The 17,742-nt window shown below is 34.0% G+C and overlaps 1 protein-coding gene across 2 annotated transcripts in view; it reads left to right on the top strand.

Moving 5' to 3' along the window:
* LOC115237713 overlaps window positions 1-17,742 on the top strand; it is a 214,584-nt gene that overhangs the window by 160,549 nt on the left and 36,293 nt on the right. For both annotated transcript variants that reach the window (XM_029810943.1, XM_029810942.1), the window contains one exon: window positions 11,103-11,236. In XM_029810943.1, coding sequence (XP_029666803.1) covers window positions 11,103-11,236 — 134 coding nt within the window. The remainder of the gene's footprint in view (window positions 1-11,102; window positions 11,237-17,742) is intronic.

The raw sequence follows: 17,742 nt of genomic DNA, 5'->3' as shown, positions 1-17,742 counted from the left end.
CGAAATTATTACGATAAGTACGGTTTATTAATTATACTTGTATAACATCAACTGAGATCATTCACAAAAAAGCTTCTAGTGTAGCTTATTAAAATGTATTTTTGAAAAATATTTCCTTATTTATAAATTTAAAATCAATTATTTTCTTAACCAAAAAATCAGTCTAAATTTTTTAATTTATAATATTGAACTAATTTTTTAAATTAATGTATGTTCTAGTATTGGAAGGAGTAGATTTTTTTGGCACCCCACAAAATATAAAAGAAACTTTTAACTTTGTTTAACCAATATTGCAAAAGATATCTCGATTTTTTGGTGACATCTTGTTGACATTTTGCGAAAACCTGACAGTATATCTATTATCAGGCGATCATATGAATGTGAAAGAATTAATTAATGCTGCTAATGATTAAAACTCTTTAAAAAATAAAAGATTACGACAAAACTATAGGAAAATTATAGTAGAATAGACTTCTGTTTCTCAGAAATTAATTTTTTCCCGAGGGGAATACAAAAATATTTTAGAGCCCCTCTTTCTTTATTCTCTCGGTTACTATCTCTTTTGCTTATATTTTATTCAAAAAAATATTAATATAACAAATATATAATAACTACGGTATCTCTCTTAGTCTGACTCTTCCCCTTCGACCTGCCCGGCATGGGTGATCCTACCGGTAACTGTTAACGTTTTCTAGTGCAGTTTCAATGAGTTTTGAAAAAATCTGATTAATATAAATAATATAAAGTACATTCTCAATTTTTAACGCTATTTTGTCTTTAAAGCACAAGATTTTTTTATTAATCAATCAAACGCTTACTCAAAGTATTTCATTGATGACAATCTATATAATAATTTAAATATCCCTAATAACCATATATATTATAATTAATTCTATATGTATATCTAATATAGAATTAATTATATCACAATTATATATTACAAAAAATAATACAAAGATTAATATAAAATATAATTTAAAATGTAATCTAAAATAATTTATTACACGAAAATGTCCGAAATATCTATATAATGAGGAAAAATTTTTATTTTAATTTTTTGTAATATATAGGTTTTTTTTTTATAAATAGATTTTACAAATTTGTCAAATAAGAAATATAATAATACACAAAGAATTATACAAAATGTATATAATATATAATTACAAATTATATAATGTATAATTATGATAAGCAACGATTAATGCGATATTTATGATTAATGATCAATATACAATTACAAAGATTATTAAGTTTTATATAATGCAAACAATTATGACCAAAAAAGTCGTTAATAAAGTTATTGATCGCTTTCTAATTTAGAATAAAAAATAATTGGACTATTGGTGCATTTTGCATAGAATTTGAAAGAAAATGTCCGAGAAAAGATAGACGAAGCTTCGATGTAAATCAACGATTAAATCACAAAATAAACCGCGATTTAAAATTTACGAAAAAAACGCGACGAATAAATAAATCAAAGATAACCGTAATAATACTCGCGATTCCAATGTACATGCAATCGGAGGAACGGTATAATTACTATATATACTATATAGAAAATGTTTCGGCAGATATTTGAAGCGCTTTTTATAATCACGTCTGTAATATAGGACATTTGTGAATATAAAACTTAATGCCCAATTTATTTTCAAATGTGTGATTTTATGCAAATTTTGCGATTGAGAATATGATATATGTACCGTTTTGCGGAGGATTAACTAAACAGGATAAGACCACGTAAGTCTAAAATACCGTTATAAAAATACTGCGCGTTATCGCCGCATTCAGTGGAGGATAACTGGCTCAACGATTTGACCAGATCAAGGTCCCTCCGCCAGATAACACGCCGGTTAATATCCGATAAAGACAAGAACAATCCTAAAGGTGGAGAACGATCAACTTCTTGCTTCTATATCGGACTTCGCAAGATCAATCCGCAAAGAAAAGTTAAGTGATCCGTTGAATATCAGGGATCCCGCTGTAGGAGGGAACGAATCCCAGATCTTTCGGACTGCTCCCGATAGCAATGATTTCGGTAACGAATCAATGACAGTTACCAATGTCATTATTTTCAATTCAAATTGAGATTCCCGCGAGAAAATGTGTTCTTCTATTATTAAGAAATACAATTCTTTATTTTGAAAAATGAATGGATATAACGATTTTTAATAGAAATGTAGTTACGAACGATTATATTTGTGGATAATAAAATAAATGCATCGTTATTGTAGCTAGTGTTAAACGTGCGAGTACGAATAATTCTTGGGTACCAATTGTTCGAGACGAATCAAACCCGATAACAACAAAATTTTTTTAAATTTAATTTAATACTTTGCAATAAAATAAATCAAAATAATATCAAACATAATTATAATAATTCTAAGCTATATATAATTAATCTTTTTCTATAGAATTTAAATACATTAATTTGCCGATATTTTATTGATATCGGGGTACCCATTCGATTTGTCTCGAAATTTTTAAGTATACGCACATTTAACGTTACATTCATATATAATATTTTGTAACATAATACTCAAATAATATGTTAATTGTGCATGTATTTTATTATATCTATAGAATGGTATATCTAAAAACTATCCAGACAAGTTTAAATAAAATAAAATGTAACACACATATATATTACATTTTATTTTGTACATAATGAATATATATGCAATTTTTGATTTATTAAATAATTGTAATTTAATTTTTAATTTGTCTGAAAACAAATTTAAATTTTATTTTATTTATATTTTATTCTATATTTCTCTATTTTTATATTTTATCTTCCTAATATTTTAATAGTCTTAGTATTTTTTCAATTCCTAGTAAGCATTTAATTTCTTAAGAATTGTAAGTTACTCCTAAGTAAGTCCTAACAGTCCTAACAGTCTTACTTTTGCTGGCTAAGCCAGCGGGAATCAGGAATTATCGATATTTTGGGAAGCGTGTCCTAATCACGTGCCCTACTCGCGTGTCCTACTCGCGTGCTCTACTCGTGTATCCTACTCGCGTGCCCTACTCGCGTGCCCTAATAGAATGCACCGTATGTTGCTTCCGTTGGGCCAGTCGGACCTACCTTTCGTTGAGCCTGGCCATATTCATTCCGGCTACATCTAGCCAGAGATCTAGCTTCGATCTCTATCGGAGATCAATGAAGGAGAAAAATTCCTTCCGTTGCCAGCAAATTATTATAGCCGGTGCATGAGCTGAATTGTGTGCTCATTTATGATCGTGAGACATTACAACAGTTCGTCATGCATCATTTTAATATAACTTTACTTTAATTAATCTAATGCCAAATTATTAATCAAATTTAATAATTGATTGAAATAATAATATATAATCTTATAATAATATGTAATATTATNATAATATAATATTATTTATAATAATATGTAATTTATATTAAAATAAAATTAATAAAACATTTATGTGTCTTATATATTAATTTAATAAATCGATAATTTGGCCTTACATCAATTAAAGCAAAGCTTTTATTGATATAATAATATAGATGGATGGGCTATGAAAAATTAGAATAAAATCGGCGCAACATAAAAATAAGTTATTACTATTTCATATAATTAATAAAATTATTAGCGCCTTCTTCATTATACAAATTAAATAAAATCTATCAATTGAAAAAAATATTTTGTATTCTTTTCAAATTTTTGTTTTTATTTATACCTTAAATTAGATCTGTAATATTTTTTAATGTATATTTAAAAAATCTATTGAAAGTTATTCGATTTAATCTATTCTAGCCCATCCATTTTGAGGCAACGGATCTATTTACAATCTACAATCTACAATTTACAGTTGCATCTACAATATCTACACACACAGATCCATTAACTCAAAATAAAGTAAAATTCATCACTCACCGGCACTGATGCGCAACAGCGGAGTGGTTGGTCTTGAAGCTACGTTGTCTGTAACATACAAATATAACGTCCAAATTATAGCAGCGTTCAAAATATAATTAATATTTCGTGCGGAATATTTTATATCCGATACGTACGATAGTAAGCGATATATAAATATGAAACTTTTATAAATTCTAAAAAGACTATTTTTTTTTATAATGGAAACATTTATAGGATTTATATTAAAGTCTTCTCTCTAATTTTCTCTTGTCTAACTTATTTGAATAATGAGAATTAAATCAATGTGGGGACACGATTTATAATAATTAATATACAAATAATAAAATACTCACCCTTGGGTTGCTCCGCCGGTGCAGGATGCCTCTTCTAGGCCTCCTCCTCCTCTCAGACTGTCAGGATCGCTACGTTGCTCTGTAACATGCAAATAGAAAATCCAAATTGTAGCAATGTTCAAAATAATTAATATTTTAAAAAATTTATTATACGCATTGAATTTTATATTCGATGCATATAATAATATGCAGATTAATAAAACAATTTTATAAATTTTGAAAAAAACACTACTACTAATAATTTCATATATAAGCTATAATCTAAAAGTGAAAACTTTTACAAGATTATAGCTTTCATATAAAAATCTTTTTCTCTAATTCTCTCTTGTCTAAATCACATAAATAAAAAGCCAAATTACGCTATTAATTGTTTAAATTAAATTGTATGTACGCAATTAATAAATAATTAATATACAAATATATTGCTCGAGTATCGCCGCGCGAATGATAACACGTAAGAAAGGAATTTGAGCGTCTCGCCCCACTACAGTTCTATTCAAGTGTCTTTGTATAAATGATAACAAGGCCGTGATACATAAACAATGTTTACGAGCGTCAATGTTTACGAGCGTCAATGTTTACGCCGCCAAGGCCGAATGCTATGTTAGGAATTGTTAACATTTTGCGGAAACTTGACAGTATACCTATCATCGGACGATCATATGAACGTGAAAAAATTAATTAACGTTGTTAATAAAAACTTCCTCGAATTTGAAAGAATACGGTTAAAATTATAGGAAAACATAATTATTATAATAGAATAGATCTCCGCGTTTTGGAAATCACAATTTTTCATGTGTATCGTATAAATATATATCCAAGTATTGGGAGAGGTAGATTTTTTCGCATTTCCTGTTTTTTATTTAAAGTTCTGGGTAGCACTCCACGAAATATAAAAGAAACTTATAACATTTTTATGCTCAAACCAATATTGCAAGACCAGATATTGTGACTTTTTTTATCATTTTTATCTATTATCACTTATACAAACTAAATAGCGCATTTTATAATATTTTATATAACACAAACACACACACCCTTCGTAATATTTTAATAATATACCGTGAGCAGCTTTCATCGAGATATCCACTTTTAAAAAAGTATGTTGGATCGATATCCGCAAGTATTGTTACCTCTTTTCCGCGATGCTGGTTGGTTATCTCGTACTGCTCTGTGCATTATTTTATATCAATAAAAGCCTGTCATAACTGAGCGACGCATTTGATAGTTTAAATATTAAGTGTGTGTGTAATTTTTATTTAATTGATTTTGAAAAAATGGGGAACTAGAGTTAATACGTGTAAATAATTATACACACGTACACACAAAATAAATGACGCGCGCGTAGCACGCTTATAGTGTTCTAGTACTTCATAAATATACCGTGAAGATTGCATGAGGCTAGAGATTTTTCTGGCCATTTACATATCTCATTACCGTCATCATACCGTTATCATTGCTTTTTTATATCGCGTGATATCGTTTATATCGATCAATCGTGCATTGTATATCAGATCGATGCCAGTTTTAAGAGAGAGAGAAATACGTTTTTATAATTATATTATATAATATAACATATATTAGACAAGCTAATTAATTAGAGATTTTTCTTTATTGGAGACATAACAATGAAAGATATAATTCTCTTCGTATTATAGTTACTTATTACGCGATAATTTCATTATCGATGCCATATGACAGTCGTCAAAATTACGGAAGATGGCTTTTATACGATCAAAGGACAAAATTTTATATCACAATAAAGGTAAACGTTTGCCACATTACGTTTTTCCTCCCACCTATTATCTCGTTACACGGTCGTTGTTACGACCGCGCAGAATGGAATAGAAGGAAGTCAAGCTTAGAACCCAGGGGAGGAAGTTCCTTGCCCTTCTTTCGCTGCCCTACACGTTTCACCTAAGAAGCGTAAGGGATCCCTGGAAGACCTCGTTGAAGAAAATTCATTTCCTCGACAACGATCGTACGAGCATGTTACAGCCAAGTTTGCGGAATGGCGGGCCGAATGTCGACGCGAGAAGGAAGGTTGCAAGGAAAACAAGTTGCTGCAACTACCGGCCGCAACATGCAGCATTGGGGATACGAATTTAACCGCCGTTGGCCGCGAATTTCACGAAACAGAAGCCAACTTCGAAACTCGGAATATAAGATAGACGTTTCACGATAGACATTGTCGGGAGAATTCGCAAAATATTACGCATTCGAAATAAAGAAGAAAGAAAGAAAGAAAAGAGTTGGTTTGGGATAGATTACAAATATGTAGATGTAGAGATAAAAGAATATAAATTTAAAACACACGAGAAAAGGATTTAACGCAATCCACAGTCTTGAAATTTTATTCGCGTATCAGTTCTCATTAATAAAAAAGATCAATACTTTTACAAAAATAAATTATAGATTAATTATTTATATTAAAACAAATACGACAAATGCAGATGTTGGTATTTCAATTAATACTACGTTATTGATTGTGAAATTCATAAATCAGTATTGTATCAGTATCGTAATCATCAGAATAATTAGCAAGCCTGCGATTCATGCTAGGATTGGAAACAAGAGAAACGTATAATCATATACGCGCATGCCTTTCGGTGCCCCCATAAAGTTTTAATTGCTAATTAAGTCAATGTGTGTCAGTGAGTTATACTATACTATTGAGAATGTGCCGCCTCGCAGACCTAATTCAACAGCAATTAGTTGCGTGTCACGTACCGCGCGTCTGATATATAATACGCGCTTCCTAAATGATTATGACAATTTTGATATATATATTTTTTAATCTAATGTTAGTCTTTAATCTTACTTCAGCAAACTAGATAGATGTAAGAACGTTGAGAAGCGCGCACTACAATATCATATAAGAAAAAGATATTTATAGTTACATTTTTTATGCAAAAATATATTACATGACAAATGTGTATCGTTCAATATCAGCATATCTTCAGTATAACGAAGAAAAAGATTGATATTCAATCTTAATTCAATTCTAATTGATATTAAATTTTGACAAATTTGTATCGTCCCGCGTTGTATACATACAGTGAATGTGCAAATCAACATCGAATAAATTATCCTCATCGGTAGTATTTCCCAATATTTTTCATCGTATATGCATTCACACAGATTTACGCTGATAGTAGTGTACGTCGACGAATTAATTGAATTAAATCGCCCGCAGTTTAATATTCATTTCATGCCTTATAGAGATGCCGCGAAGCTCGCAATTCGTATAAATTGCAGTGCCTTCAAAAAGCAATTTCATTTTGTACGTGAAGTTACCACGGAATATGAAAGCAGGCTATCTCCTCCCGACAACCCTCTCAATTAGGAACCTAACTCTCGCAGAAATTATTACGTCAGAAAATATTTGGAACGACGTAATACCGGAATTACTACATGAGCCGCGATGTAGAAAGCAAATTTTGTCAAAAAGTCAGATCTTTCGACTTACCGCGATGCGTCCAAAAATCCCTGCGTCTCTCATCGCATAGCTTGTCGCGATTAGAATTTTCTGTAAAAGAAAGCAAGATTTGGCACATGAGAATACGCGAAGTCAAACTATGCAAATTGATTTGTTTAATAAAAGAGAGGATATATGTATCTACAATTATCTCTCCTGTATAATCTACTTATTTTATATACAATTTGATGTTTTTTTATTAGATTTAATTAATTATTTATATTATTAAACCATTGCATTAGTTGCCTATATCTGTAATCGATAGTAGTAGCTTGTGCGAGAAGAGCGCGAGTAATTTTTAACGCGGCGCACAAGATTTTGCCGTTATGCATATTAAATTCTACAAAAAAAAGGAGAGAAGTATAAAGAGAACGCCGCCCGTGCTTGCAATAACCCTCGTAATTACGCGCTTAAATCACTGTCGGCGAAGTTATTGCAGCGGAATACTTTCCGCGCGGCCGAATGCGCTAGCATGGATGCTAGCGTAGAATGCTCGAATTCTGGCAGAGCGTCAGGTTATCCAACTTTCCGCAATCCTGACAAATTTCTTCTTCTCTCTCCTCCCTCTCCTCCCCGCCTTTCCGATTTCACTTCGTATACCCTGAGTAAGCGTGTCATTTCTGATTCTTCACGAAAATCGATGATGCGGCTACTTTCGCGATGTTTGAAACTTCAGAAAAAAAATATTTAATCTTCCACGTACATAAAGCGGAAGAATTCGAGAATAATGTGAGGTATGCTATATAAACGAAAATCGTATCACAAATGAATTACCTAAATTACATACGTCAGAATATATTCGAAACTATTAATTGGAATTATCATTAAGATAAAAGCGGAAACACTAGCTATGTAATAAGTTTGCTGAAATCTTTATCAAGTAAATAATAACAGGATTTTTTTTACTTCCATTATAATTCTTAAAAAATTTCCGATATCAATAGATTTTATAAGAATTTTCTAATTAAAAAATAAAATTTTCCTCTCGTATGATTTTTAATATGCTGTCGATTCTATTAAAGTATAATGTCTTAACAACATAATCCTGTTGTTTCGCTTTAATAACTGCATCTTGCAAGCTCTTTTTTTAATTCCGAATAAAATTTAGTGCGGGAATTCTCATTGCAAAAACGAAATTTCATAGAAGGAAATCTCCACGAAATAATCGGCACTGTTACAAGCTTAATGTGCGACAAAATTATCTGCGGCGACACATGCTCGCAAACGCGTCTCGATTTCGAACAGCATGCTTTTCCGCAATCTCTCGAAAATTTTCCTACACTTGTACGTTTCACGTGGTGCTCTCAGATGCTGCGGCTCTTTTACATTTCCCACGTTCCGTTCGTTCGCATTTTACTCGAACAGACGGCGATATCGACGGCGACGCCGATGGCGCCGGTCGGAGATTCCTGAGCCGGAAATTCTGGGTTTTAAATGCACCCAGGATATTTCGAGGGCGGAAGGCATTAATGGACCATATCCCGGGATAGAGCTGCACCAACGTTGCAATGTGCGACCTCGGACAACGGAGGTGAATGTTTAATTGAGCATTTGGTCGCGCCCGCCCGAACGCGAATGTCTCTCATAATCCGGCGTGCCAATTAACGCTATTAGAGACATCGAGCGCACCGGCACACACGGCCGATAGCGATAAATCCGGTAATTGATTATGGATCGGCACACATGTGCGGCAGTCCATATCGAAAGGACCGCGAAAAATCGGACACTCACGATTGCAGTGGCAAATTGCTGTTAGCGAATGCGATAAGAATTATTTACAATAATCTCTCTAAAAAGATTGTTGTAGAAATAAAAAATTTAATATTACGAAAAAAAAGATTTATAGCGTTTAGTTAAACATATATTGAATGACGGAAGAGACAAAAGATATATATTTTTTTCAATTTACAAGGAAGATATACATTTATTTTATAATTGTTCCTAAATGCAATCTTACAAGAAAATATAGACAGAGAGTATCCTGTTAAAAATATAGCTTTGATATTGCATAAAATTATATTAAATGTTGTTCGAATAATAAGCTATGCAACCTTTGTTTACAAGTCACACGATACAAATCATGTTACTTGGAAAGCATAACAGTTACCACATTTGATCTAATTATTAGTCCACCGTACGATTAATTACCCAGGGAATTATGGCTCTTGGCTATTGTTCCATACATAATCACAGTATTATATATCACAAACGCGAGTAAAATTCATTAATTTTTCGGTTCGGCGATCGCGAATGCAACCATTTCAATCGATTCTGCCGTAATTGTATTCGTCACGTAAAGTGAATATACAAAGTTCTTGCTCCAATTATTGCTCCCGATTTTCCAGTCTACATAACTATTCTTTTATACCGAAAATACGCAGTTGTTCATTACATAATTCGTGTGTTATCGTAACAGGGAAGTATTCGCGGTACCCGCAAAAGAGTCGATATCTCTACGTGGGCTGACGCGCTTCCTCGTTTAATCGCGAACGAGGAGAGTCACGTGCCCGAGCTAATTGAAAATTAATTCTCTTCGTGCTGAAACGACGCAGTCGCGAAAACGTGCAAAACTTATCCCGGGTTCGTCGCCGGTCGGCCGGAAATTGTTTCAGCAAAGTGGATTCAAATCGGATTGCAACGCGAGGAAAAAGCGCGAGTGAGAAAAGATACAAGCTAGTCAAAATTTTCCACCTACATAGATAACACAAGAAAGTAAAATTCGACGCAATGTCATTATTTAATATTCATCCTCGACATATACAGACTCGCTAAATTATTTATCTGAATTTGATTTATTTGTTGGGATCATTTTCTTTTTGCTCTTATCGTTAACAGCTCGCAACCTATTACTCAAGAGTTAAGTTTTTTGTAAAACTATTTTAATCAATTATAAATTATTTATTAAATTATTTATTAAATTATTAGTAAGTACACCGTTTATATTACATTATCATTCGCTTCTTTTAGGTGGCTACATTAAACACATATATTTCATTTATTTTCTTGATTTTTAGCTCATTATAATGTTTAGTTCTTACTTAATCTTTGAATATTAATTTGCGCTTATGAGTGCACGTTGATAATGTGTGCCTAATGCAACTTGTGACTTAAGAAAACATCTAGTTGGGGGAGAGAAAGCGGGGGGAAAGGTTGATACGCACCCGGAAAATTCATGTCGCGTCGCATTTGCGCGACTCGCGGCTTGCAAAGTGAGAAAACCCACTCTTTCTCCCCTTGTTCCATTTTCTCGACGAGGATAGAACGAACGAACGAACGAACGGCACGGGCGCGGAGAACTCCGGGTAATAGTCGAAAGTTTATAGAGTCTAACCGGAGGAAAGTAACTGGTTTATGGGAAAACTTTCACCACGTTCTCACACGGAAAATTTACGTTCGCAGTGCTTCCGGAGGGCAAACCGGAAATCACAGGCCTGTCCCAGAACTACGCCGTCGGTGAGAACGTGACTGCCACCTGCATCACCTGGCCATCCGTGCCTAAGGCCAATCTACATTGGACCATCAACGACGATCCGGTAAAGTACCCCTTCACTTCCTTCGTACGAGCCAACTTCCCCGAGGCCGCATCTGTGTATTGCATCGGCGACGTGAACGCGTTTGCCCGATCGCGTGAAATGACCTCATGTGTTCTTTCAAATGAGAGAGTCAAAAATAGAGATTTGTCTTATTTTGAGAAATTGGAAATAGCAATGGAGCTATACTTTTAGCTATATTTTTTTATATCTTCTGTGTTAAACATGAAATTAATATGTATCTATGAGAAGGCCTTAAATAGAAAAGCACAAAAACCCAATTATGGGAAAGTGTAGAAAGTATAGTTTAAAACATTGTGACCTCTTTTGCTGAAACTCAATCTATAAAAGCGTACAAACTCGATACCCCAATATTGGAAAAATTACAATTAAAATGAGAAAAAATTTAAGGCACGTAAAAAGTAAACTCTAAAATAAAGGAAAACTTAACATTGATTATTCGAATGATCATGTTCCACGAGTTATCTTTAAAAAAAGTTTATTTAATTATATGCTCAAAACATAATATTTCACTAAAATATTTAAAATTCTCGTGTTAAGTATAGTTTTCTGATAACATAATTGAACTTCGCGTCACGTTTCTGTGTAGGAAAAATCGGCTTCAGTCTCGCCGATGGATCTGTTGTTAACGGGAAAGCTGAAACACCCTATACACCTATACGCGATGAAATTGATTTGATAGGTACACGCGTATACACTCCGATCTCGCCGATAAGCTGCTTTCACGGCGGAATCTGATTTCGCGTAAAGCGATAGTGTCCGCGTACGAGGACCGACACGGCAAGGAAAGCGCGTTGTCGAGAGAAAAACTTGTTTTCTTCCGTAACGGTAAAGTCAAGCCCGAGGCTAATCCCGGGCCTGATTAGTATATTTGTCATTTCGCGCAATGGATTCAAGAGCGCTCGACTTTCGAGAGAATTTTACCTCGTCCGGTCTCTGACGAGATGAACGATCTGGGAAAATTCAACTGCCACATGTTCGAAATCCTATGCGAAATTTGCATCGCTGCGAGCAGCAGAAATTTAAACTCATGATAATTTTGGATTCTTTTTTTTTTCTTAATTTCGACGTGTAAATTCAATTCATTTTCACAATTTGCACGAACCTAGATTTTTTACTTCACTTAAACACAATCTTTTTAATTATAATACATTTTTTCATATATGAATACGATTACATACAGACATATTTTTACATGCATGGAATACTGTAAAAAATAATCATTCTGGAATTAAATCGAATTCAAACCTCGCTATGGAGGTTCTTTTCATGAGGCAGATTAAAATTTATGCGAAGTGGATTTAAATTTATTCATTTTTCGGATGCGTAAAATGTATACGTATATGCGCGTATGCTTCATACGTTAATGATTACAATACAAGGTGTATGTGTTTTTGTTTTTTAACAAATTTTTCATAGTGCCACGATAACTTTATGTTCGTGCGCACATTATGATTAAATTATAATTTTTAATTTAAATTCTCCACGAGCGAGCTACGAAATAATATAATAAACGAATATTGCCTATATAGTAGTCGTTCATTAAAGTATACTGGATATAACAAAATTAGTGAGCCAAAACGTGCAGTATCCTTTGATCAATTTAAAGTCAATTTTATTTTAACAAAAATTCGATTGATCTCTCGTCGTATTCTTTTGTAATTTTTTTTAAGTCTCGAGATCAAACATTTAAGTTATTCGGAACAGCATCTCAAATAAAAATTTTCCTATGCCAAAGTCAATTTGAAATTAAATGAACAAGAAAATTTTATTAAACATTTGCGTTTTCTGAAGCCCCCTTTATTTCTTTCTGCTTTCTAAATTTTCAAGTCGCAATTTCAAAGTTGAATTTTTTCACATTATCGCCTCTTACATATCGTGAGGGAATAGTCAGTGCACGCAATTTTCCGCTTCATTATGTGTTTGCAACTGAAAAATATTAATACCGGGAAGAGAAAATGTTACCGGGAACAACGCGAAGCGTAGTAATATTCGCGGAATACTCCGGCGTAAGAGAAAAAACGGACGGTTTGCTGAACGAGCTCGGCGTAACGTAAAAGATTGTCGTGCAATGTGCAAAATGTGTTCCTCAGAAAAGCGTAATTTCGCGCCAAATTGATCGCCGTCGTCGGAGCCAAAGCAAATCTCCGTTGAACCGTCAACAAAGCGGCGGGCAAAGTACATTTCCCTCCTTTCGCCCGGAGCGCTCTCGGTACTTTGATTGTCGCGGGCGTACCTGTAAATTAGAACGAACTGCGCGCCTCGAGAAAAACGGCAAATTGCTCGCAGCATCGCTCACATTTTGTATGCAGGTCGATTAACCCTCGCGAGACCAAGTTCTAGATTGTAATACGACGGATTACAGCTAGTTTAATTATCCTACTATCATCCGAAAGTATGTTTCTTTATGAGATGCTGGACTTTTTTTTCTGTAATTAAGATATTTCTTTTTCAATATGTTATTGATAGCTTCAATTGTTAAAGCAATTATTAAATGGATTAAGAAATAAAGTTTATACAACTTTAAAGCTTAAGTGTAAGCTACTTTAAATTTTTCTTAAAGCTAAAGATAAAATGCTAGAGATAAAAAAAATATTTGTATTATAATTTAGAAAACAATGCATTTATTAAACAAATATTAATACTAGTTAAGTTAATAATCATTAATAATGATAAGTAACGCCTCTATTTGTCGGTGAATGATAAGCTATGTGTTTTATGAATAATAATTGTTCTATTATGCTACAAGATTTTATATTTAATTTAATTATTGGTAACATGTACATATGGATACATAAACACGATATACATGTTTACGAGTTTATTGCAATGGCATTTTATTTTTCCGACAGTAAAAGAAAACTCCATTGCAAGTTTTTATTGCATCTTTTTTTATCTCTTCCTTCCGTACAATCGATGTAAATTTTGTTGAGTCCATTCGCGCAAGTGATTGAGCGAAGTATACAAAGTTGGCGACACGCTTCTGATAAGTTCTCTTTCATCTACTTCATTCCTTCGTCCGATCGATCTCATTTTGCAATCGTACACGGTATTACTTTGCGAATAATTCGAGTTTACGATTTCGTAGGGATGGGTTGATCGATCTGGATTTTATCGTTCTCATTCGATGCGAAAAAATGCATAAAGAAAATTGAGGCTTTTTCATATATCTCATGTATATATCGATCGATCGTGAATTACACGCACATCCTGCCGGTCTGCATTTGTTACTCGAATTTTATTTTGCGAGCGCTCAATATAAGTTCGCAAATATTACGAATTTACGATACCTGTATAAAATAAAAGAAAGGTATCGATGTGAACGAACTTTATCGCTCGTCCGAATGAGAAAAAGTGGAAACAAGATTTTTTTGCATCCTCCCGCAGAGCACGATGGATAGATCGTAAGTCATCCGGCATTGTACGATAAAGCCAGCCGACACAATGGCTGGGTGCGTGCCTTTTTATTAACATACGAGCCGAAACTACGATCGCGGTCGATATAGTGACATATGGCAGCGCTGAAAACCGCCCAGACGCCACTTTTTACACGTAATGGCTCGAATCCTACGTCGATCGCACGTCTTTTTTTTCCCTGATGCAGAGTGATATACGGGCGGCTGGCATTGGCGAGATGGGAATTTAATGCGAGCCCATATTTGAATGATACGACGCTTTTTCAGCGACTAGCGCGAGAGATGGTAATAGTCTTTCTTTATTATTACGCTTCTCTCCTACGCGGACAAGTTTCGGCCATTTTTCAAACGAATTGCTCTAAAGTCGCGCGAAAAGTTTCTGACGATCCCGAATAATTTCTCTGATTCGATTCGGACCAATCCGTAAAATGATTTATTATATTCTTATTTGCGTAACAATACAATGAAATAATTAAATTATTATCCTACTAGTCATTTTCTTCCAATAACCGCTAATTTTTTATTGTTGAACATATTTATTGTTAATATTGCTTTTTTTAATCAATACGTTAATATTTTTCTGGAATTATAAAACATGATTAATTTTACGTGCAAGATTTTATATAATATTAAAGAGTGTAGTGCAACATTTGTTTTTCTTTATGTTTCTCTTTTCCCTTGCACGTAATCTCTTTGAGGAACAATTTATGCTCTTTGCCGAACGCATTTGAACCCGTAATAAAATGAGCGTCTTTATGTGAAAGGGGATCCGTACTTGAACGTGATCCCGAAGAAATCTCGTAAAGTCGTTTGCCGGTCGTGAATTCTAGGATTCTCGCGAATTTCATATGAAGCGCCACAGATATAACGTCAAGACACATTTTGAAGGAACTACAACGAATCATTCGCGAGAGATGTAGCAAAAATTGAACAGAGTTAAAGAGTCCTTTCTTTGCCAGGATACGAATGAAGCAAACCTCGCTTTTCGGACAATTTCCCGAATTATTGGAAAAATCTCTCTCGGAAACTTATATCCCATCTTTGGGAAAGGATGCGATCGTAATGCTGCTCGTTCCCCCACGTTTTTTCCTTTCTCCTCTCCTCCCCCTGCCCTCTTGCTCCTCATCATTGCCGGAGGGCTCACGCACTTCAAGATTCTTGAACAGACTCATCGTAAAGGGACGCCGTCGTTCATGCTCCAAAGTTATCAGGAATTCTCTTAGAACGTCATTAAAATTCACATGGAATCCGCAGCGCTTCGAATTTAAATTATCTCATTTTGGGACATACGTCTAAAAACCTCACGTAGAACGTGCGCGTCGAGAACAGTCTTATCGTATATCAGTTCTGCAATATGCTATGAGAATTTTCTTGGTGAATTTTCAGAGATATACGTTTTAGAATGAAACAATTAAAATTCTTTATATATAAATATCTATTCTTTTTTAAGAGAAGGAGTATATCGCGAAGATGAGTTCGATATTATACTCCCCTTTAATAAATAGCAAATTTCTCAAAAATTACCAAAACAATTTTTCACGATTACGAAAAAGATGGACACACACCAGGCCATCGATAAAAAACGATTCCTATCATTGCTTCTTGAGAAATAAGAGCTTCTTTAGTACCGGGCTCGATTTTTAGCGGTAACTCGTAACTCCGCGCGCGCTCTTATTTTGGGGAAGAGATCCCAGAGGATCCTGCTAGTCTGGCAGACCGACACGATCGCACTGAACGAGCCAGATCGAATTCGGGCATTCAACAGAATTAGGCGATCGACCAGCAACGTACGATACCCGCGGGATCACAGGCAGAAAAAATGCCCGCGAGTCTGCCCGTCACTTTTCGTTATATGTACGAGCCTCATAATACCTTGACAAACACACACACGCAAATTGTCGGTTGCTATTAATGACGTTCATATATATAAAATGCTAACGCTACTTTTCAGTAAGTACACCTTTTTTTGTTTATATCATAAGAAATACTGTAATTTAAAAAGAACCGAATGCATACACTCAAAAAAATGTCTTGCTGATATAGGTAGATTTCTAGGTGTCACAACAAAAATTTATCGCTATTTTTTGTATCTGTTAGAATATTGTCTGTTACATATAGAATTTATAGCAGCAATATTCTAATAATATCTTCTAGAAAATTTAGGTCCCATTGCCAAATGTTAATCACTGCATTGGATAAATATGAGTTTCGATACTACAGCTAGAACGATCTTTGTGAGAAATATAACTGCCAATTATAACTGCAGCATCGAAAAATTGAGAAAAATTGTTTAAAAGAGCTAGATAGATTGAGCGCGTTATACAAATATGTTAGACGTGAGGATTATATATTCATTTGTTTCTTGCCGCTAATTTTTTCTGTCTACCACAGCCAAACTTTATAACAAGTATGATTGGCCTTAACATGGATAGGCGCCACAGAAAAACATTCTTTCTAAATTTCACAAACAGTTCAGATATAAATTCTGTCTCTGTCACTTAGATTGATTAAATGCGAAACATATGCGATATCACAGTATTTGCTAATCATTTATGTATCATACCTCAGTTAATTTTGCGCACCCAGAAAATTTTTGCTGTAGTTGCAAAACCACTTTTTTGAGTGTATATAAATCTCAGAAATTGCTCATAATAATTCGTTTTTATTAAATTATAGTTTCATCTGTGATATAAACTTGTAATATGAAAAAAGATTAGCGTATCTAAGCGATCTCAATATAATCGATCTCATAAGTCGCACACAAAAAAAAAATTCATGACTTACATTAGCAAAGCTATCTATCGCGGGAATTGATCTCTTCTCCAAGAAACGATATACGCGGATTCGTGGACTCGGCGAGAAAATTGTCTCCGATATCCACAAGTTCGATTACTGCGACTTCGTAGATAACACGAAGTTCGTCTTCGCGCCGGGATCGTCGCACATGTGTGCTCTCCGTGTACATCATCGATTGGACCCACGGGAACTATGCAATATAGTATACTATACGTTCACACACGCGTGTATCTATGTATTACATGTATTGTTTCGGTGAGCGCGAACGGTCGGCAT

Source organism: Formica exsecta, unplaced genomic scaffold, assembly GCF_003651465.1.
Source record: "Formica exsecta isolate Colony F162 unplaced genomic scaffold, ASM365146v1 scaffold308, whole genome shotgun sequence".
NCBI lineage: Eukaryota > Metazoa > Arthropoda > Insecta > Hymenoptera > Formicidae > Formica > Formica exsecta.
This window is presented reverse-complemented; position numbering and strand designations above follow the sequence as displayed.